Genomic DNA, 16,505 nt, shown 5'->3' on the forward strand with positions numbered 1-16,505 from the left:
AAAGGTGACAAAATGAAATCCGGAAGTTTTTCTTCTTCAAATAGGTTTTACATTTTTATCACTTTTGTTACTTCCAGAAGCTGCAATCAGTGACAAGAGGCAACACCAAAGTGGCAGTTGGACATACTACATAGCTCACTGCACTTGTAAAGAGTGTGTAAAAGATTTTGTATACATATACGTGTATTTAATAAGGTATGTATATGAATGAAGCTCACAGCTTGTTTTTCTTCTTCTTTCTGGGAATGCACGAAGGTAAAAACTGTTTACCTGGTCACTGCCCAAATGTCATCATCTGTCGTCATCATTAAATAGGTTGGGAACACTTCCCCTATAGCGAGATCTTCTCGCTAAAACCCGATTATCCCTCTCTAGCGAGAATAAATATATCCCGTACAACCGAGAATAAATATATCCCGTACAACCGAGAAAACCCACCCATGGAGTACATCTCTTCGTGTTTCACGTGAAAAGAAGAAAAAGTGCTAAAATGTCTGATACTTCTGCAAATGTATTAATCAAAACAAAAACACTCACGATGTGTATTGGATTTCAGACTGCTTCCATCTTACACAGCAACTTTGATATGCAATTCCTTGACTGTGTTATCAATTTCATAGAAACAATTTGCGTCATGTCGAGTATGTGTCACACTTATTCACCGTTGCATGAGATTTGCCATTATTTTCAATAAAGACGCCAAAACACCTGTTTATGGTAATGTTTACTCTCTCGCTAAAGAGGGATAATCGGGTTTTAGAGAGAATATCTCGCCATAGGGGAAATGTTCCCAACCTGTTCAATACGGAATAAGTGTGACACATACTCAACATGACACGCATTGTCTCTATAAAATTGACAATACAATGAAACAATTTCACATCAACATTGATGTGTATGAGGGAAGGAGGCTGAAATCCAATACACATCGGGAGTATTTTTGTTTTGATTTATATATTTGCAGAAGTATCGGACATTTTAGCACTTCTTCTTTTCAAGTGAAACAAGAAAAGATGTACTCCACAGGTGTTTTTCTCGGTTGTACAGGATATATTTACTCTCGCTAGAGAGGAATAATTACGTTTTTTCCGCAAGAATATCTCGCTATAGGGGAAGTGTTCCCAACCTGTTAAATTACAAAATCACCCTTAATGATGATTATAAAAGATTAGAATCAAGTTGTCTAACTCATCATATTTTATGACTATGATTGATGACGTATCTTTCCTTTCTTTTTAGATGAGGTAAAAGTATACAGTATATGCCTTGGAAAATCATAAGAACAGAATGTCTCTTATAGAGGGTTTTGGTGACGAAGTAACAATTTTTTTGGTGATTGTACTGATTCTACTCATAGTGTGTTTAGCATGGATTTCAACAAACATAAGAGACATTCCATTTTTTAGTGTGATAATAATTGAATTAACTCATAGAAGAAATAGGGATGCAGAGAATGCCAATCAGACTGAAGTTCCGAGTTCAACAGAGGTCACTCCATCAAACTCAGACAACCAAACGACTTCTGAAATTGAAGCTCAAAGCAATTTGGATGGGTCGGATGTAAGAGCCACTGAAACTAGTCCCGTCACACCTTGTCCAAGTGAAATTTCATCTGAAATTGGTCAAAATGGTCAGAATAATGAAACACCTCAAGAGGAGGAGACAGATGAAAAATTCGAGTCTGCACAGAGACAATTACCGCAGGAAAGCAAAACCGATAGCATAGACCTCTCCAGGGATTTAAGTGAATCAGAACTGCGACAAAGGCGATTAAATTTCTTTCAAGGAAATAAAGATGGTGCTACCATTTCAAATGCCCAAACTTTGACAGACAGCTCAAACTCAACTCAGAGATCTAGTCCTTCAGAACCCACTAACATACAACAGGAAACAACACCTGATTCAAATCCACCAGATTCAGTTCAGAGTGAATCTGTGCAGACCCAAGAAACTGATGCAGAGACAGGGTTGATCACTGTGAGATTAAAATATTTGAATGATACCCAAAGAAATGTTACAGCAGCACCAAATGTCACCATTGGGCAGTTCAGGAGGTTGGTGAATGATATATCTAGATTTACATGTTTTATATCTCTAATGTATAAACACGGACATATCAGTAGTTGTACAGTCATTGGTTTATTGTCTGTCGATCTATAGATCTGCAAATGACATAACTTGAATTACTTCAAAATGAATAACATTATTATTATCTATATATACATGCATTATACTCAATTTATGAATATTGGCGATTCACTATTTTAATCACCTTCCAATTCATTGCGAGGGAGAATATACATGTAGTAACAGGACTGTTCGTATGTGCACGACTACATATGTGTGTAAGTGTGTGTACTGTGTAACACTCCAGTTTGTAGACATGGTACATTTTTTACTTCACAGGTAACTTTGTTCTTAGGAAAGGATAAACCCCAGGGTTTGACAGTAAGGCGCGTCTGACCAACCGAGTCTACTAAATGATAGGTCTGGTCGAGTAAAATGTTGATTTACTAGTCCGACTGGTCGTGTTTAAAAAATAAACAAATTTAAGAAACTTTACTTTAAATCATAAGATATTTAATTCTTTTAAAAAAAATAACTGTAAAGAGTTTGCGAGCAATTTTGAACCGCATGATGACATAATCTCTATTTTTAGTTCTAAATAAGTCGCGGTCGGAAGTGATCTGTTCTACGACATCTACACAATGTTTGAATAGAATTATTGAATTAATTTTCATTTTTAAAAAAAGCAAAACAGTTCATTTAAATTGAATATAAGAAAGTGTTTATCAAATTAATGAATTACGTCGTAAACAGCAATTTTTCGGTGTTTACATATGTGCAGGAATGTCTATATTCTAATATGAATTCTCGTCTTCAAGGAAAGCAAAAGATGTCCCAAGAAAGAGAAAAAAGGAAAATGTTGGGAAGAAACAAAGCAGGGCTTATGAAATAGAAATTTTTAAAAAATATTGAGGTCATTTTATTCTAAATGGATTAAAGAATTTCCGTGCTGGTAAGAATTTAAAGAAACTGAAAATATGTTTGAAAGTAAAGGCATCAAATTGAATGATGAGACTAAAGATTTTTTTGAGACAATCAAATGCATTTTAGTTCAAACTTAACGTTTGTCATTTAAATTAAGTATTTAGGTATGGAGAATCTATCAGATTTTTTTTTTTCTGGAAAGTTGGTCAGGGCTAGTGGATGTAAGGTCAGGTCTAGCAAAAATCATTTGAAGTAGCCCGATTGGTCTAGTGCTAAAAAAAAAGTTAATGTCAAACCCTGAACCCTTTTGATTTTGGCACCCAAAGGTCAAGGTCACTATGGGATTTCATAGAAAAAGCTTGCACACAGGGTTGGGCGGTTAAAACCGCCCCCGGTTTTAACCAGTGGTTTTAACCATCCCGGTCAATACTCCCCAAGTGGTCAATACTGGTCAATTGTGATTTAAACTGTCCATTTTTCTATTTTTGTACATTTCTTGCAAAGATAAAGATAAATTAAGTCTTTTCATTATATGGATCAATTGTTGATTAATATTTTTCATTAGATAATCAAATGTATTTCATAAGTTTAATATATTTGGTTTGCTGAAGCTGACCAAAATATCTTCAGTACCTACCAGAGGGTCACAGTTCTATAGCATAGCTTGACGATTGGAGACAGACCATGTACCTGGACAGATTAAGAATAAAAGGTAGCTGGATATTATCTGATCACAGGAAGCAGAGTTGACAGGTGTTAATAAGATATTGTTATGAAAACATCACCAACCCACCCAGTCAAATGTTTATTCAACAGTTAAAATGAAGATTGATGAAACAATACTTATAAGTAGAACTTTCCTGTTAAACTAAGGAATTTGAACAGAAACTTTTACATCTTCCCCAATTCAACAGAGTCATTTGTACATTATTTATTTAATATTATGACTTATAATTTTATTATAAACTGATAGTGCATGTTATGAATTACAGTATTTACCATAATGGTCATAAATAACACAGACTATAATGACCAAACAATTTTCAATCGACCATTATTAACCAGTATTGACCGGTTTTAACCAGTATTGACCACTGGCCCGGTCAATACTCATATTGACCACTCTTTTGCCAACCCTGCTTGCACATGTAGGAATTAATTAACACATTTTGTGCTTGATTTGATGATACTTCACATGTAGCTTAGTTATCAAGAGAAGAAGAACCATGATTTTGATTGATTTTTTTTATCCAAAGGTCAGAGTTCCAGGTCACTATGGGACTTCATAGAAAAACCTTGTAGACAGTCTTTGTGAACCTTGCCGCCCTTGCGTAGCTCTTGTTTATAGTGAATTTAATAGGAATGGGGCTAAGAGTTGTCTTGCATTTTTGAAATTTTTAGAAATGAAATTGATATAAGCAATGTCAAACGCATCTTCTGAATTCTGAAGAAAAACACCCCAGCATATTAACAAATCAAAGAAAAATGAAGCATTAGACATAAATCACTCTTCTTTTACATTGAGTGCAATGTTTTAATACTAATGTCCGACTACAGTACCGTGAACATTATATAAAGCTTACCTACAGTGACTTTTAACATACTTCAAATTCACAGGGACAACTTTGCCACAGAACTTTCAGAGAATAAGCTTGTAAGGTTCATCTTCAATGGACAAGATTTACGCAATGACTCCAACACCCTCCAAAATTACAACATCGGAAACAACAGCGTTGTCCACTGCCTAATCACTCCAATCAATCAGCAGGCCCCTCAGCAGAGACAAGAAATGGAGGGAAGCTGTGACCTTGGAGTCATCATCCTGCCCATCTTTGGTCTCATCCTGTGCTTCGTGTGGTACCTGCGGTTTGAGTACAGACATTTTTTTACTGCCACTTCCACGTTTATGTTGATTGGATTGACATTTTTGTTCATTGCAGCTGTTTTAGCGTCTTGGGACAGTCAGAGACATAGGGAACAGGTTCCCCATGAGCATATTGAGTAAAGTTTGCATCCTGTGATTATCTGGGACCGTTTTGTGATTTTTAAGTTTCTGGTATATGTTTTATGGATGTGTATAATGAACGTTTTCATGAATACTGTGTATACATATATGCACTTTTGTTTGCTTTTGTTTCCTGTTATTCGGAAATATGGGTAATTAAACCTCAGTCGCCTGATCCAATGAAGTCCTATATGCTATTAAATTAAAACTGATTTGAAATATATAGCCTTAATGGTAAATTACTCGGTGGTAGATAGCATAATAATTGCCACAGAAATTTGAATACAGGTACCTATCGATGATATGAATAATTTCTTTGTTAAGGTTTAGTTCGCTGGTCAATAATTATTACGGTATTTGTTTACAGTGATCAGCATTTTCCTGTAGGATCAAACTAATGACCTCGAGCGGAAGGCAACATTTCAACAAAATCTTTACGTTTTTCTCTACTTGAAATCAATAATACTTAAAGATGCCATTTTGACTGTCAGCCAACAGTATCTTGACCGTTGTCCTTGATTAGTGTGTCGACCGATTGCCTTAATTTCAGTGGTTCTATTTGACAGTCCAGAAAAAATGAAGATGTAGAACAGAATAGTTCTAGACTTGGTTCTTGGACAACAGCGGTTTTAGTTGACTCTCAAACAGATCCATGATCAGGTTAAACAAAACTGCTGTTGTCCATGAACCCAGTCAATAGCTGTATGATGCTCAAGATCCCTGCCAACAATTTATTATATTCCTCTTTATTTATTTATTGTACACGTTAATTTTATAGCACTCGATGAGTGACATTATATTGAATTCTCTCCTAATTGTCAGTCATGCTTGAATTCATGTATGACTGCAGACCATGTGTTATACATGTATCATTGATTGATTGATTCAGTAGAGGAACTGGTAAGTTTCCAGAACTTGTTTCCAATCCTTTAGTACGTTACCTGGCCATAAGTGAGTCATCAATTTATTTTTTCACTATATATTTCATTGAAAATTACCTTTTTTGAAAAAAAAACTGACTGCAGCATTACTTGTAGATATATTTATGGATATGATATAAAATAATACAGGGTTGTTTGTAGTTTCTTCACATGATTTTGAAATAATATTATCTGTAGGTGTTGCGGTGATATATCACATGTTAAAAGCTAAATCTAAATTATAGTATTTAGAGGTTTAAATTTTGCCTTGATGATTTTATAAACTATTCTCAATAATCATGATATCATAATTTGCTAATAGCATCATAGGAAAAGAAAATTTAACAATTTTGCATAAGTGAAAAAATTAGGAAAATTGGGACTAAATTGACTTCACATTAATTTTCTTCTAAAAATTGTTTTTTCAATGAAATATATACTGGGGGGAAAAAGAAATGATGATTCACCATATGTTTACTAGTACATGTATACAGTATGTTCGAATCATTGTTTGGTATTTTGGCAATGCTAGCAATTAAGCGACAAATGTGTACGTCAGTCAAATGTAGTCTGGTTGATCAGGTTCAATATTTGCTGCGCAAACAAATGAAATTTAAAATTTCTTAGAGTTTAGGTTTGTAGCAGATAATTATGAAAGTGTTAAGCACTTAATTGCTCACATTGCTGAGAGTATGTTGTTACTAGTATTTGTTACTCTGCGTTATATTACTGAAGTACACGTACAATGTAAATTGTCCGTAAAATGCATTAGTTATATGTTTGACTACTTGACGTGTGGTCACTAAAGTTGAATCAGTTGAATCACCCTTATCCCTTACATGCTTAAATAAAGTTATTTCTCAAAAATGACTGAGGTGGTGTGATTGAATTTGAATCGGTCAGAAGATATTCCCTTCTGCAGTGTTTCAATTTAATAAACATATCCCTCGTCTCTGCCTCCAAGTTTTACATCAATATATCAGTACATATATTTTCGTTATGGAATGTTTACCCATGTTTTCAATAAATCTGTTTTCATTTTTACCATATTCTAGCCATGTTCTTACTGCTTTTCTCCTTTATTTACAAGTCTTGTTTTAAGATCAATATTCTTAACAGGAAGGTGGAGAACACTCCTAGCAAGGTAGTACTGTTTCTTCTTGGGAATCATGACACATAACTTACATTACATGATAGTTTTTTTCAAACATTGCCAGATGTGACAAAAGTGGAGTTTATATATCGATTTCCTTATCAATTCTTGTTGTACATTTTTTTTTTGTGTTAATTGAAATGTCAATGAAATTGTACTGTAAACATGAGAGCGAGAATTTTTATTAGATGTTGTATTTGAAATAAAATCTGGGCATGACTTGTAATTGAAGTAAAATATGATTTTACAATTCATTTTTCTTGAGCAAGTTGAGAGGCTAGCATTTAGAAAGAACCAAGCCAAATTTATATGATGCTACATACCGGTATATAATTATTTATCAAAGACTGAATACTTATCAGATCATGTCTAATTCGGAACATTTATCAGACCATATGTCTGTCCAATTAAGAACATTTATTGGACCATGTCTGTCCAATTTAGAACATTCATTGGACCATGTCTTTCCAATTTAGAACATTCATTGGACCATGTCTTTCCAATTTAGAACATTTATTGGACCATGTCTGTCCAATTTAGAACATTTTTTTTTACTATGTCCAATTTAGAACATTTATTGGACCATGTCTGTCCAATTTAGAACATTTATTGGACCATGTCCGTCCAATTTAGAACATTTATTGGACCATGTCATTTGGAAAATTTAACAGACTTTGTCCATCAAATTTGTAACAATTCAGACCATGTCTGATTCTGCAGCTCCGAATCAAAAAAGTTACAATCTTCTGTTCCAGCAATATAAGACAGAGAGCAGAGTCTGATTATATACACTATAAGGTAATGCAGTACCAGTCGCTCAGTGAAATATCAAGCCAGGTCGTTGATCTTTCTTGCACAACATGATAACCATGTGTTGTAAACTGTACGTTGTCTAAAAGATACATTGTATATTAAAATGTACATTAAATCTTGTACTTTCCTTAATTTAATTCACACTGCAGCTTATACATATGAACAATATATTTTTGTAACATGAGCAATCCTCAATTACAATGTACTTTGTGCTCTGTAAATAATGGTACGTATTTACATGTATATTTTGACATCTTGAACACAGTGGCAAGTGTGCTATTGTTTTGAATCAATAATGATTTGAAATGCTACACATGTATTGTTGAAACTGCACAACACGACCCAAGGCCAATTCATAGTTTCACTATACAGAGCCCATCTTCCACTGTTTCTGCCCTGTAAATGTACACACACAATAGATGGACAAGAGGACAATGCAGCTCGCCAGGAAGCACGACTCCTAAGCATCCAGGTGACCGGTGAAACATTCCTTCACATGTCAACATATTTCCAGGCAATTCTGTCAAGTTTTTAGCTCTTCTGAGCCAAAGGCTCAAAGAGCTAATGCTATGGCCATTTGTGCGGTGTGAGTAAACTTTTTAGAAAAAGGGCTATAACTCAAGAACCCCTTGGCCAATTTTTTTCAAATTTGTTACAGGGTATCATTGGCCCAAGGGCTTTCATACATACTAAATAGAGGGGTGTGACCCTTTAACAAGGGGAGATAATCAGGAAAATACAAACAAAAGTAGTGGTTGCTAAAAAATATTCTTCTCAAGAACCACAGGGCAGATTATCACCAAACTTACACATAAGGATGAGGATATGTTGTAGATTAAAAATTGTTCAAGGCATTACCCTGGGGCAAAGGGCGTGGTCTCAAGGTCACTTCAAAGTTGACCTAAATTTAAAAAAATTTTAAATTCATTAAATCTTAGATATTTTAGTCATTATAAGGACTAGGATCATCAAATTTTGACAGTTGATGCATCTTAGGACCTTGTGTCAAGTTGTCTCAAAAGTAGGTCACGGTGACCTACTTTTTGAATTTTGCAGATATTTATTTTAAAATTAATTTTGATGCATATCTTGGACACTTTGAAGCCTATGATCATCAAAACTTGTCAGTTGGTGGATCATGGGACCTTGAAATGCGTCAACTGAAAAATAGGTCACCGTGACCTACTTTCTGAATTTTATGGCTTATCATTTATAGATATATTTTAAGTTGTTATTTCAAATACCGAGAGGTTTAGAATCATCAAATCTTGTAAATTGATGCATCTTGAGGCCTTGAAACATATTTATAAAAAAAAGTAGGTCACAGTGACCTACTTTTTGAATTTTGCAGATATTCAAATTTCACATTTTCAATTTTAGATGCATATTTTGGGCACTGTAAAACCTAGGATCATCAAACTTTGTCAGTTGATGCGTCTTCAGTCTTCGGTTTGTGTCGACCAAAAAGTAGGTCACCGTGACCTACTTTTGGTATTTGACAGCTAAATTACTATATTTCAGACACTATTTGACCTACAATCATCAAACTTTGTCAGTTGATGCATCTTGAGTCTTCGGAGTGTATCGACCAAAAAGTAGGTCACTGTGACCTACTTTTGGCATTAGACAGTTATATTTATATATTTCAGTCACTAATTGACCTACAATCATCAAACTTTGACAGTTGATGCATCTTGAGTCAACGGAGTGTGTCGACCAAAAAGTAGGTCACGTTGACCTACTTTTGGAATTTGACGGCTATATTTATATATTTCAAATACTATTTGACCTACAGTTATCAAACTTTGTCAGTTGATGGGTCTTGCATGTTCGAAGGGTTTCGACCAAAAAGTAGGTCAAGTTGACCTACTTTTGGAATTGGACATCTATATTTATATATTTCAGATACTATTTGACCTACAGTCATCAAACTTTGTCAGTTGATGCGTCTTGCATGTTCAAAGGATGTTGACCAAAAAGTAGGTCACCTTGACCTACTTTTGGAATTGGATGGCTATATTTATATAATTCAGATACTATTTGACCTACAGTCATCAAACTTTGTCAGTTGTTGGGTCTTGCATGTTTGAAGGGTGTTGACGAAAAAGTAGGTCACCTTGATCTACTTTTGGAATTTGACGGCTATATTTATATATTTCAGATACTATTTGACCTACAGTCATCAAACTTTGTCAGTTGATGGATCTTGCATGTTCGGAGTTCGCTGACCAAAAAGTAGGTCACCATGACCTACGATTGGAATTTGACAGCTATATTTCAATATTCAGATACTAATTGGCTTAAAATCATCAAACTTTGTCAGTTGATATTTCTTGGGTTCCCAAAATGTGTAAACCAAAAAGTAGGTCACATTGACCTACTTTTTTTTAATTCTTAGGATTTAACTAAAGATTTAGAATACTAAGAGGCTAAGAATAGAAATGGTGGGGTTGTACAATTTATCAGAAGAGCGATTCTAGGCCCTTGGGCCTCTTGTTACGCATTAAAACTAAAACCTTAACATTTATAAAGCTTGATAATTATTATTGTTAAATTGATATATAAATTAAAAGCAGACTGTCGATCATCTTAATTTTATTTGTGTGAAAGAAACTTTGATGCAATCAAGTCGGGGGCATAACCATTAATTTGCGAGGAGCGGTGTTTGAGAAGTATTTGACTATATCAACAGATTTTTAAAAATGTGTAGTCAAGGTTAAATTAAATGTCAATTTGCACCAAAAATTGAATTCAATAAAATTGCTGTATATTATATATTTCGGGTATAACGCCAGTATTCAATTCTTTCAAACACTTTAATCTCAAAACAGACACATGAATGTGTAATTTTGATGATGAATTATTGTCTTGCAAGACAATAATTCTTAACTTATATATTTCTTCACACCAAAACCGGTTATGTAACATAGTTTTATTAGGTTTCTCTTGTTTTTGTATAAAATAAATGTTTTTATTAGTCATTAATATATATTCCTATGCCATTGAGAGATTTTGAGAAAAAAAATTGTTGCCATCACTTTCACAGCTAATGCCCCTTTAAGTTTTGAAAAAGTAGGTCAAGATTCTAGGTCAAAAGTTATGCTACCAAATGATAGACCTGATCATGAGGAATTTTATAAGAAATTTTGTCCCCCTTGGTTCAGAAGATATAGCCAAGGTTTTAAAAGTTTCCCTTCATTAAAGTGTGACTCTGAAACCCAGGTCATGTAAATACTCTTCAGACATTCATTTCAGTAAGCTAAAAATCCACACAAGAACATGTTTGATTCATTTAGTATTATTGTATTACTGTGATTTTGCTACAGAGTAATGTTGATAGAGACGACACCCACTGTATACTACATAATCAGTTTTTATACAACACTAAACACAGGCATGGTGTTCTAAGTATTACAGTTTTTTATTGATTTGAAAGATATGAGTTTAACAAATCTTTACATCAACACATTATTCAAGAGACTCATTTCACAAGAATACAACACAGTTACATGTACAATCTACCAAAGCAATGTGCTCCCTTAAAAAATGTAGTCTTCACTTTGTGCAAGAAAAAAATATCTGATGGAGATGTCACAGTTCAATAAACATGTAATGTATGGTAAAGGACAACACAGAAAATGACACAGTTTAAAACCTGGAAAGTTAAAACATATTAATTACACATTCCATCATTTCAAGTATTGTAAGTCATGAAACATTTCACACTTGTATGATTCAATGACTAAAATATAAGAAACAAAACAGATTCATACAAGAATACAATGAGAAGTGGTGGGGGAGATTTTCAGCTTTGCTGTGGTATGATATGTTAATAGGAATTGTGAAGCTACAGATTTGACTGGAATGTAATTACTCTGGCAAGTCCTACTGGACCCAATGAAGAATGATTACAGATGCAGGGACTAGAAAAATATCTACTGACAGTACAGGTACTTTGTTGTAGTTAGTTGTCCGAGAATCAGATAAAACGTAATACTGAGACAATGTATACATTTTTTTCCAGCTTACTTTTCAAAATGCATTCCAAATTTAAGTACAAAACCTGTACCACATGTATTATTGCTATATATCTGAAAACAGAAAATCACATCCAAAGCAAAGTCTGTTGTCATCAAAATAAATGCATTAATCCGACTATCGTTCTAAATAGTATTCTGTGAATAGGTAATACAAATGTGAATCAAAAAAAGCCTACATATTTCCAAATGAATGAATGGAAAATGGCAGTTTGATCACAACCAAAAAACTATTACTCCAACCATTGTTTCCTTTATATATTGGCGATTTTCAACCAAAAAGATTCAGTGTTGCTTGCACAAATAAATATAACTATAAAATCTAGACATGTCCATATGAACACAGCTCTGCCTTGAGGTATCCATTAATCATTTTCCCAGAGAAAAAAAATAAAGAGAGAGATTGTGTCACATGTCTCATGTCCAGTACATATTTAGTTGACAATAATTTGTGCACATATAGTTGACAATGAAAGAAATTGCAAATCCTGAAATATTTTAAATCCTATTTACAAATCTACAATATTCGATCGGAAACAGCATTCCCAATCACAAACAGAAGCCACATTATCTTCAACTACACTCATTTCTGCATGAGGTTATTCAAAGTCTAAGACACTTAATTTCTCTTTACAACATTCACAACATCATAAATATATTCAAAATTTGCCAACAACAATATATAAGATTTGTGTTGATAGCTGCAATAAAATTATAAATAGAATTTGCATAAGGAGAAGAAATCTTATTGAAAAAGGAATAAATAAATGACTGGATGAGAGGCACATTAGTCCGGGCCTTCCTCCATTTTCTCCTCATTGCTTGTTGGTGATGACGATAACATCAGCTGCTTCCATCGTGCCTCAAAGAACTTCCTCATGTTGTGTCCCGAACGACCCACCTCGGAATCATCCTCATTGAAGGTCTGACAATTATTGAATATGAGTCTCACATCTGATGCAAAATCACCTCGAGTTTTGTACCTGAAGACACAAATTGTATTCCATGTATAGACCCTAATTCATCAGCCTGGCTCATAGACATGTACATATATGTATATAACATAGACATGTAGAGAGATTTCAGGCCTTAGGCTTGTAACTATTACAATTATTTCAAGATGGCTTTAAACCAGTGACTCCCTGGATTTAACAGCTGTCAAAATATTGTATTTATTGTAATGTTGACACAGTATTTCATTGTAATGTTGACACAGTATTTCACTGTAATGTTGACACAGTATTTCATTGTAATGTTGATATAGTATTTCATTGTAATGTTGATGATACAGTATTTCATTGTAATGTTGACATAGTATTTCATTGTAATGTTGATACAGTATTTCATTGTAATGTTGATGATACAGTATTTCATTGTAATGTTGACAGTATTTCATTGTAATGTTGATACAGTATTTCATTGTAATGTTGATGATACAGTATTTCATTGTAATGTTGATACAGTATTTCATTGTAATGTTGACACAGTATTTCATTGTAATGTTGACACAGTATTTCACTGTAATGTTGACACAGTATTTCATTGTAATGTTGATGATACAGTATTTCATTGTAATGTTGATGATACAGTATTTCATTGTAATGTTGACACAGTATTTCATTGTAATGTTGATGATACAGTATTTCATTGTAATGTTGATGATACAGTATTTCATTGTAATGTTGACACAGTATTTCATTGTAATGTTGACACAGTATTTCATTGTAATGTTGATGATACAGTATTTCATTGTAATGTTGACACAGTATTTCATTGTAATGTTGATGATACAGCATTTCATTGTAATGTTGACACAGTATTTCATTGTAATGTTGACAGTATTTCATTGTAATGTTGACACAGTATTTCATTGTAATGTTGATACAGTATTTCATTGTAATGTTGATGATACAGTATTTCATTGTAATGTTGACACAGTATTTCATTGTAATGTTGATACAGTATTTCATTGTAATGTTGATACAGTATTTCATTGTAATGTTGATGATACAGTATTTCATTGTAATGTTGATACAGTATTTCATTGTAATGTTGATGATACAGTATTTCATTGTAATGTTGATACAATATTTCATTGTAATGTTGATGATACAGTATTTCATTGTAATGTTGACACAGTATTTCATTGTAATGTTGATACAGTATATCATTGTAATGTTGACAGTATTTCATTGTAATGTTGATGATACAGTATTTCATTGTAATGTTGATATAGTATTTCATTGTAATGTTGATGATAGAGTATTTCATTGTAATGTTGACACAGTATTTCATTGTTATTTTTATACATTATTTCATTATAATGTTGATACAGTATTTCATTGTAATGTTGACACAGTATTTCATTGTAATGTTGATGATACAGTATTTCATTGTAATGTTGATACAGTATTTCATTGTAATGTTGACACAGTATTTCATTGTAATGTTGATACAGTATTTTATTGTAATGTTGATATAGTATTTCATTGTAATGTTGATGATACAGTATTTCATGGTAATGTTGACATAGTATTTCATTGTAATTTTGATACAGTATTTCATTATAATGTTGATACAGTATTTCATTGTAATGTTGACATTGTATTTCATTGTAATGTTGACACAGTATTTCATTGTAATGTTGATACTGTATTTAATTGTATGGCCAAAAAAATTAAACAATAGTTTCTCATGCCCTACCAAATCCATTGAAAAGGTACTGCATGTAATTTTTAAAACTATTCACGTAAGTGAGGTAACTATCTTTTTATAGATATTAATGTAAAACCTTTAGAAGGTTTTAAAAAAGATTTTAAGTAGATTTTGTTCAAATAATTATTGAATTCAAACTTAATTATGTGCAAGTGGTTAATAGGAATAATAGAATACATTTAATAGTAAGTAATGTGTGAAGCTATTTCTTATAAAAATAAAAATGCCATATTCAATGGCTTATTTCATGCATGAGAAAGAAATTGTAACTCATTCTACAGTCAACATAAAACAGAAAGATAACTCATACGACAGCCAAGTCAAAAAGAATCTCTGCCTGCCTCATCAAATTTTGAAATTTTTGGCCTGAGAAACTATTCATTATTTTTTTTGGCCTAATGTTGACACTGTATATAATGGTAATGTTGACATAGATCATGAGCTTAAACAGACTTTACCATTATGAACTACATTATTAGATAGCCACTTCATTATCTCCATAAAAAGTTTTTCTCTACAGATACACAAATTTTACACTTACTGGTTGTCCCTGAGTTTGTTTTTCATGGTGGTAAAGTCCATTGGTTGTCGGATATACTTCTTGTACGCAGGAAATTGTTTGAAATTGACAGGTTTTAAGAAAGGCCAACCATCTTCATGCTTGTCCATCTCTGTCAGTATCAACCTGAAAAGCATGTCATTGAAATTAATCATCATTCTTTCAAACAATCATACATATGATGAATTTGATGAGGCAAAGGGCGAGGGACCATGCTCATTTAAGAGCAAGATTGGGGGGTTGTAGGGTGAAATATTTATCAGTGTAGCAACAACCTAGATTTTGATGAATTTACCATAACACTCATGTACAGATGTACTGTACATACTGTTTAGAAGCAAAATATTGCTCCTCCTTTTCAAAGAAATGTCAAAACAAAGAATACAAACGTCATTTATTAAAACACTAACATTACCAGGCACACAGCAACAGAAAGGGGAGGGGGGGGGGGGCTGTCTCCCTCCTTTTTCAACAACAAACTTTTTCTGTTAACATTACACGCAGTTGGTAATTTTTATGTGCAAAATTTGATCTACAGGCTGGGTGCCACCCCATTCTTAAGGACATATAAAATTGAACCTTTATGAATTGAAATGTAGGATCAACCCTTTCCTGTCACTTTTTTCTCGTTTTATTTTTGCTTGTTGAGAATTTTCAGTCTTATTCGGCTGCATCTCCCACACTTTGAAATGGTGCTTAGCGCCTGATTGCAGTTGAAAAAATATGAGAATTTTACAAAATAAGTTCCGAATTGGATCGGTTTCAGAGCAGGTGATCAGCTTTGGCCAGTTGTCCTGTCTATCTGCTGACCCCAAACTAATAATCAATTACTGACAGCTTACCTCTAATGAGCTGGTAATGAGACATATTACTGACAGCTTACCATACCAAGTATTTCATAGCTGCAATAATGAAGCCCTCTCCAATTTTTTTTTATTTTGACGTTTCTTCCCCCCACCCCCAAAATTTTCAATCTGATATTAATCATAATATTTCTGTAGCCTATTAAATTCTGCCCTGGATAATTACTTTCATAATGCTTATTGATTAATGTCATATGCATTTTGAAATTTTTGGTCACTGTCTAATCATTACAAATATTAAGTATTTCAACGGATTGATTATTTTATCGAATTTTTACATAGATCATTATGTCAATCATCTTTCATATTTAGTTTCGTAACCGATGACTTTGTGAGTAAGGTATACTATGTATTTCTTCAACTCTCAAGCTGACATAGTGATGTGTGTTGCTGCTTTAAATAGTAAGACAAGTAATTATCAAATATGCCATGAAAGGTTAAATATACTG

The 16,505-nt window shown here is 33.2% G+C and overlaps 2 protein-coding genes and 1 long non-coding RNA gene across 42 annotated transcripts in view; 1 reads left to right on the forward strand and 2 right to left on the reverse strand.

The window, feature by feature from the left end:
- Nucleotides 1-54: 54 nt before the first annotated feature.
- Nucleotides 55-7,319, forward strand: LOC125683676 (transmembrane and ubiquitin-like domain-containing protein 1). Its single transcript, XM_048925115.2, has 3 exons — nt 55-195; nt 1,240-2,054; nt 4,609-7,319. Exons 2-3 carry the CDS (start codon nt 1,288-1,290, stop codon nt 4,994-4,996), a joined length of 1,155 nt encoding a protein of 384 aa, XP_048781072.2. The 5' UTR covers nt 55-195; nt 1,240-1,287; the 3' UTR covers nt 4,997-7,319.
- Nucleotides 4,610-10,496, reverse strand: LOC130047470 (uncharacterized). Its single transcript, XR_008796364.1, has 2 exons — nt 10,383-10,496; nt 4,610-8,417 (listed from the first exon to the last, which is right to left on the reverse strand). It is a non-coding gene; the product is annotated as an uncharacterized LOC130047470 (long non-coding RNA).
- A 783-nt stretch (nt 10,497-11,279) lies between these two features.
- LOC125683667 (bromodomain adjacent to zinc finger domain protein 2B-like) overlaps nt 11,280-16,505 on the reverse strand; it is a 49,660-nt gene continuing 44,434 nt past the window's right edge. For all 40 annotated transcript variants that reach the window (XM_056142648.1, XM_056142623.1, XM_056142642.1 and 37 more), the window contains 2 exons: nt 15,176-15,319; nt 11,280-12,902 (listed from right to left, as the gene is read on the reverse strand). In XM_056142648.1, coding sequence (XP_055998623.1) covers nt 12,707-12,902; nt 15,176-15,319 — 340 coding nt within the window. In that variant the 3' untranslated portion in view covers nt 11,280-12,706. The remainder of the gene's footprint in view (nt 12,903-15,175; nt 15,320-16,505) is intronic.

Source organism: Ostrea edulis, chromosome 6 (genome assembly GCF_947568905.1).
Source record: "Ostrea edulis chromosome 6, xbOstEdul1.1, whole genome shotgun sequence".
NCBI lineage: Eukaryota > Metazoa > Mollusca > Bivalvia > Ostreida > Ostreidae > Ostrea > Ostrea edulis.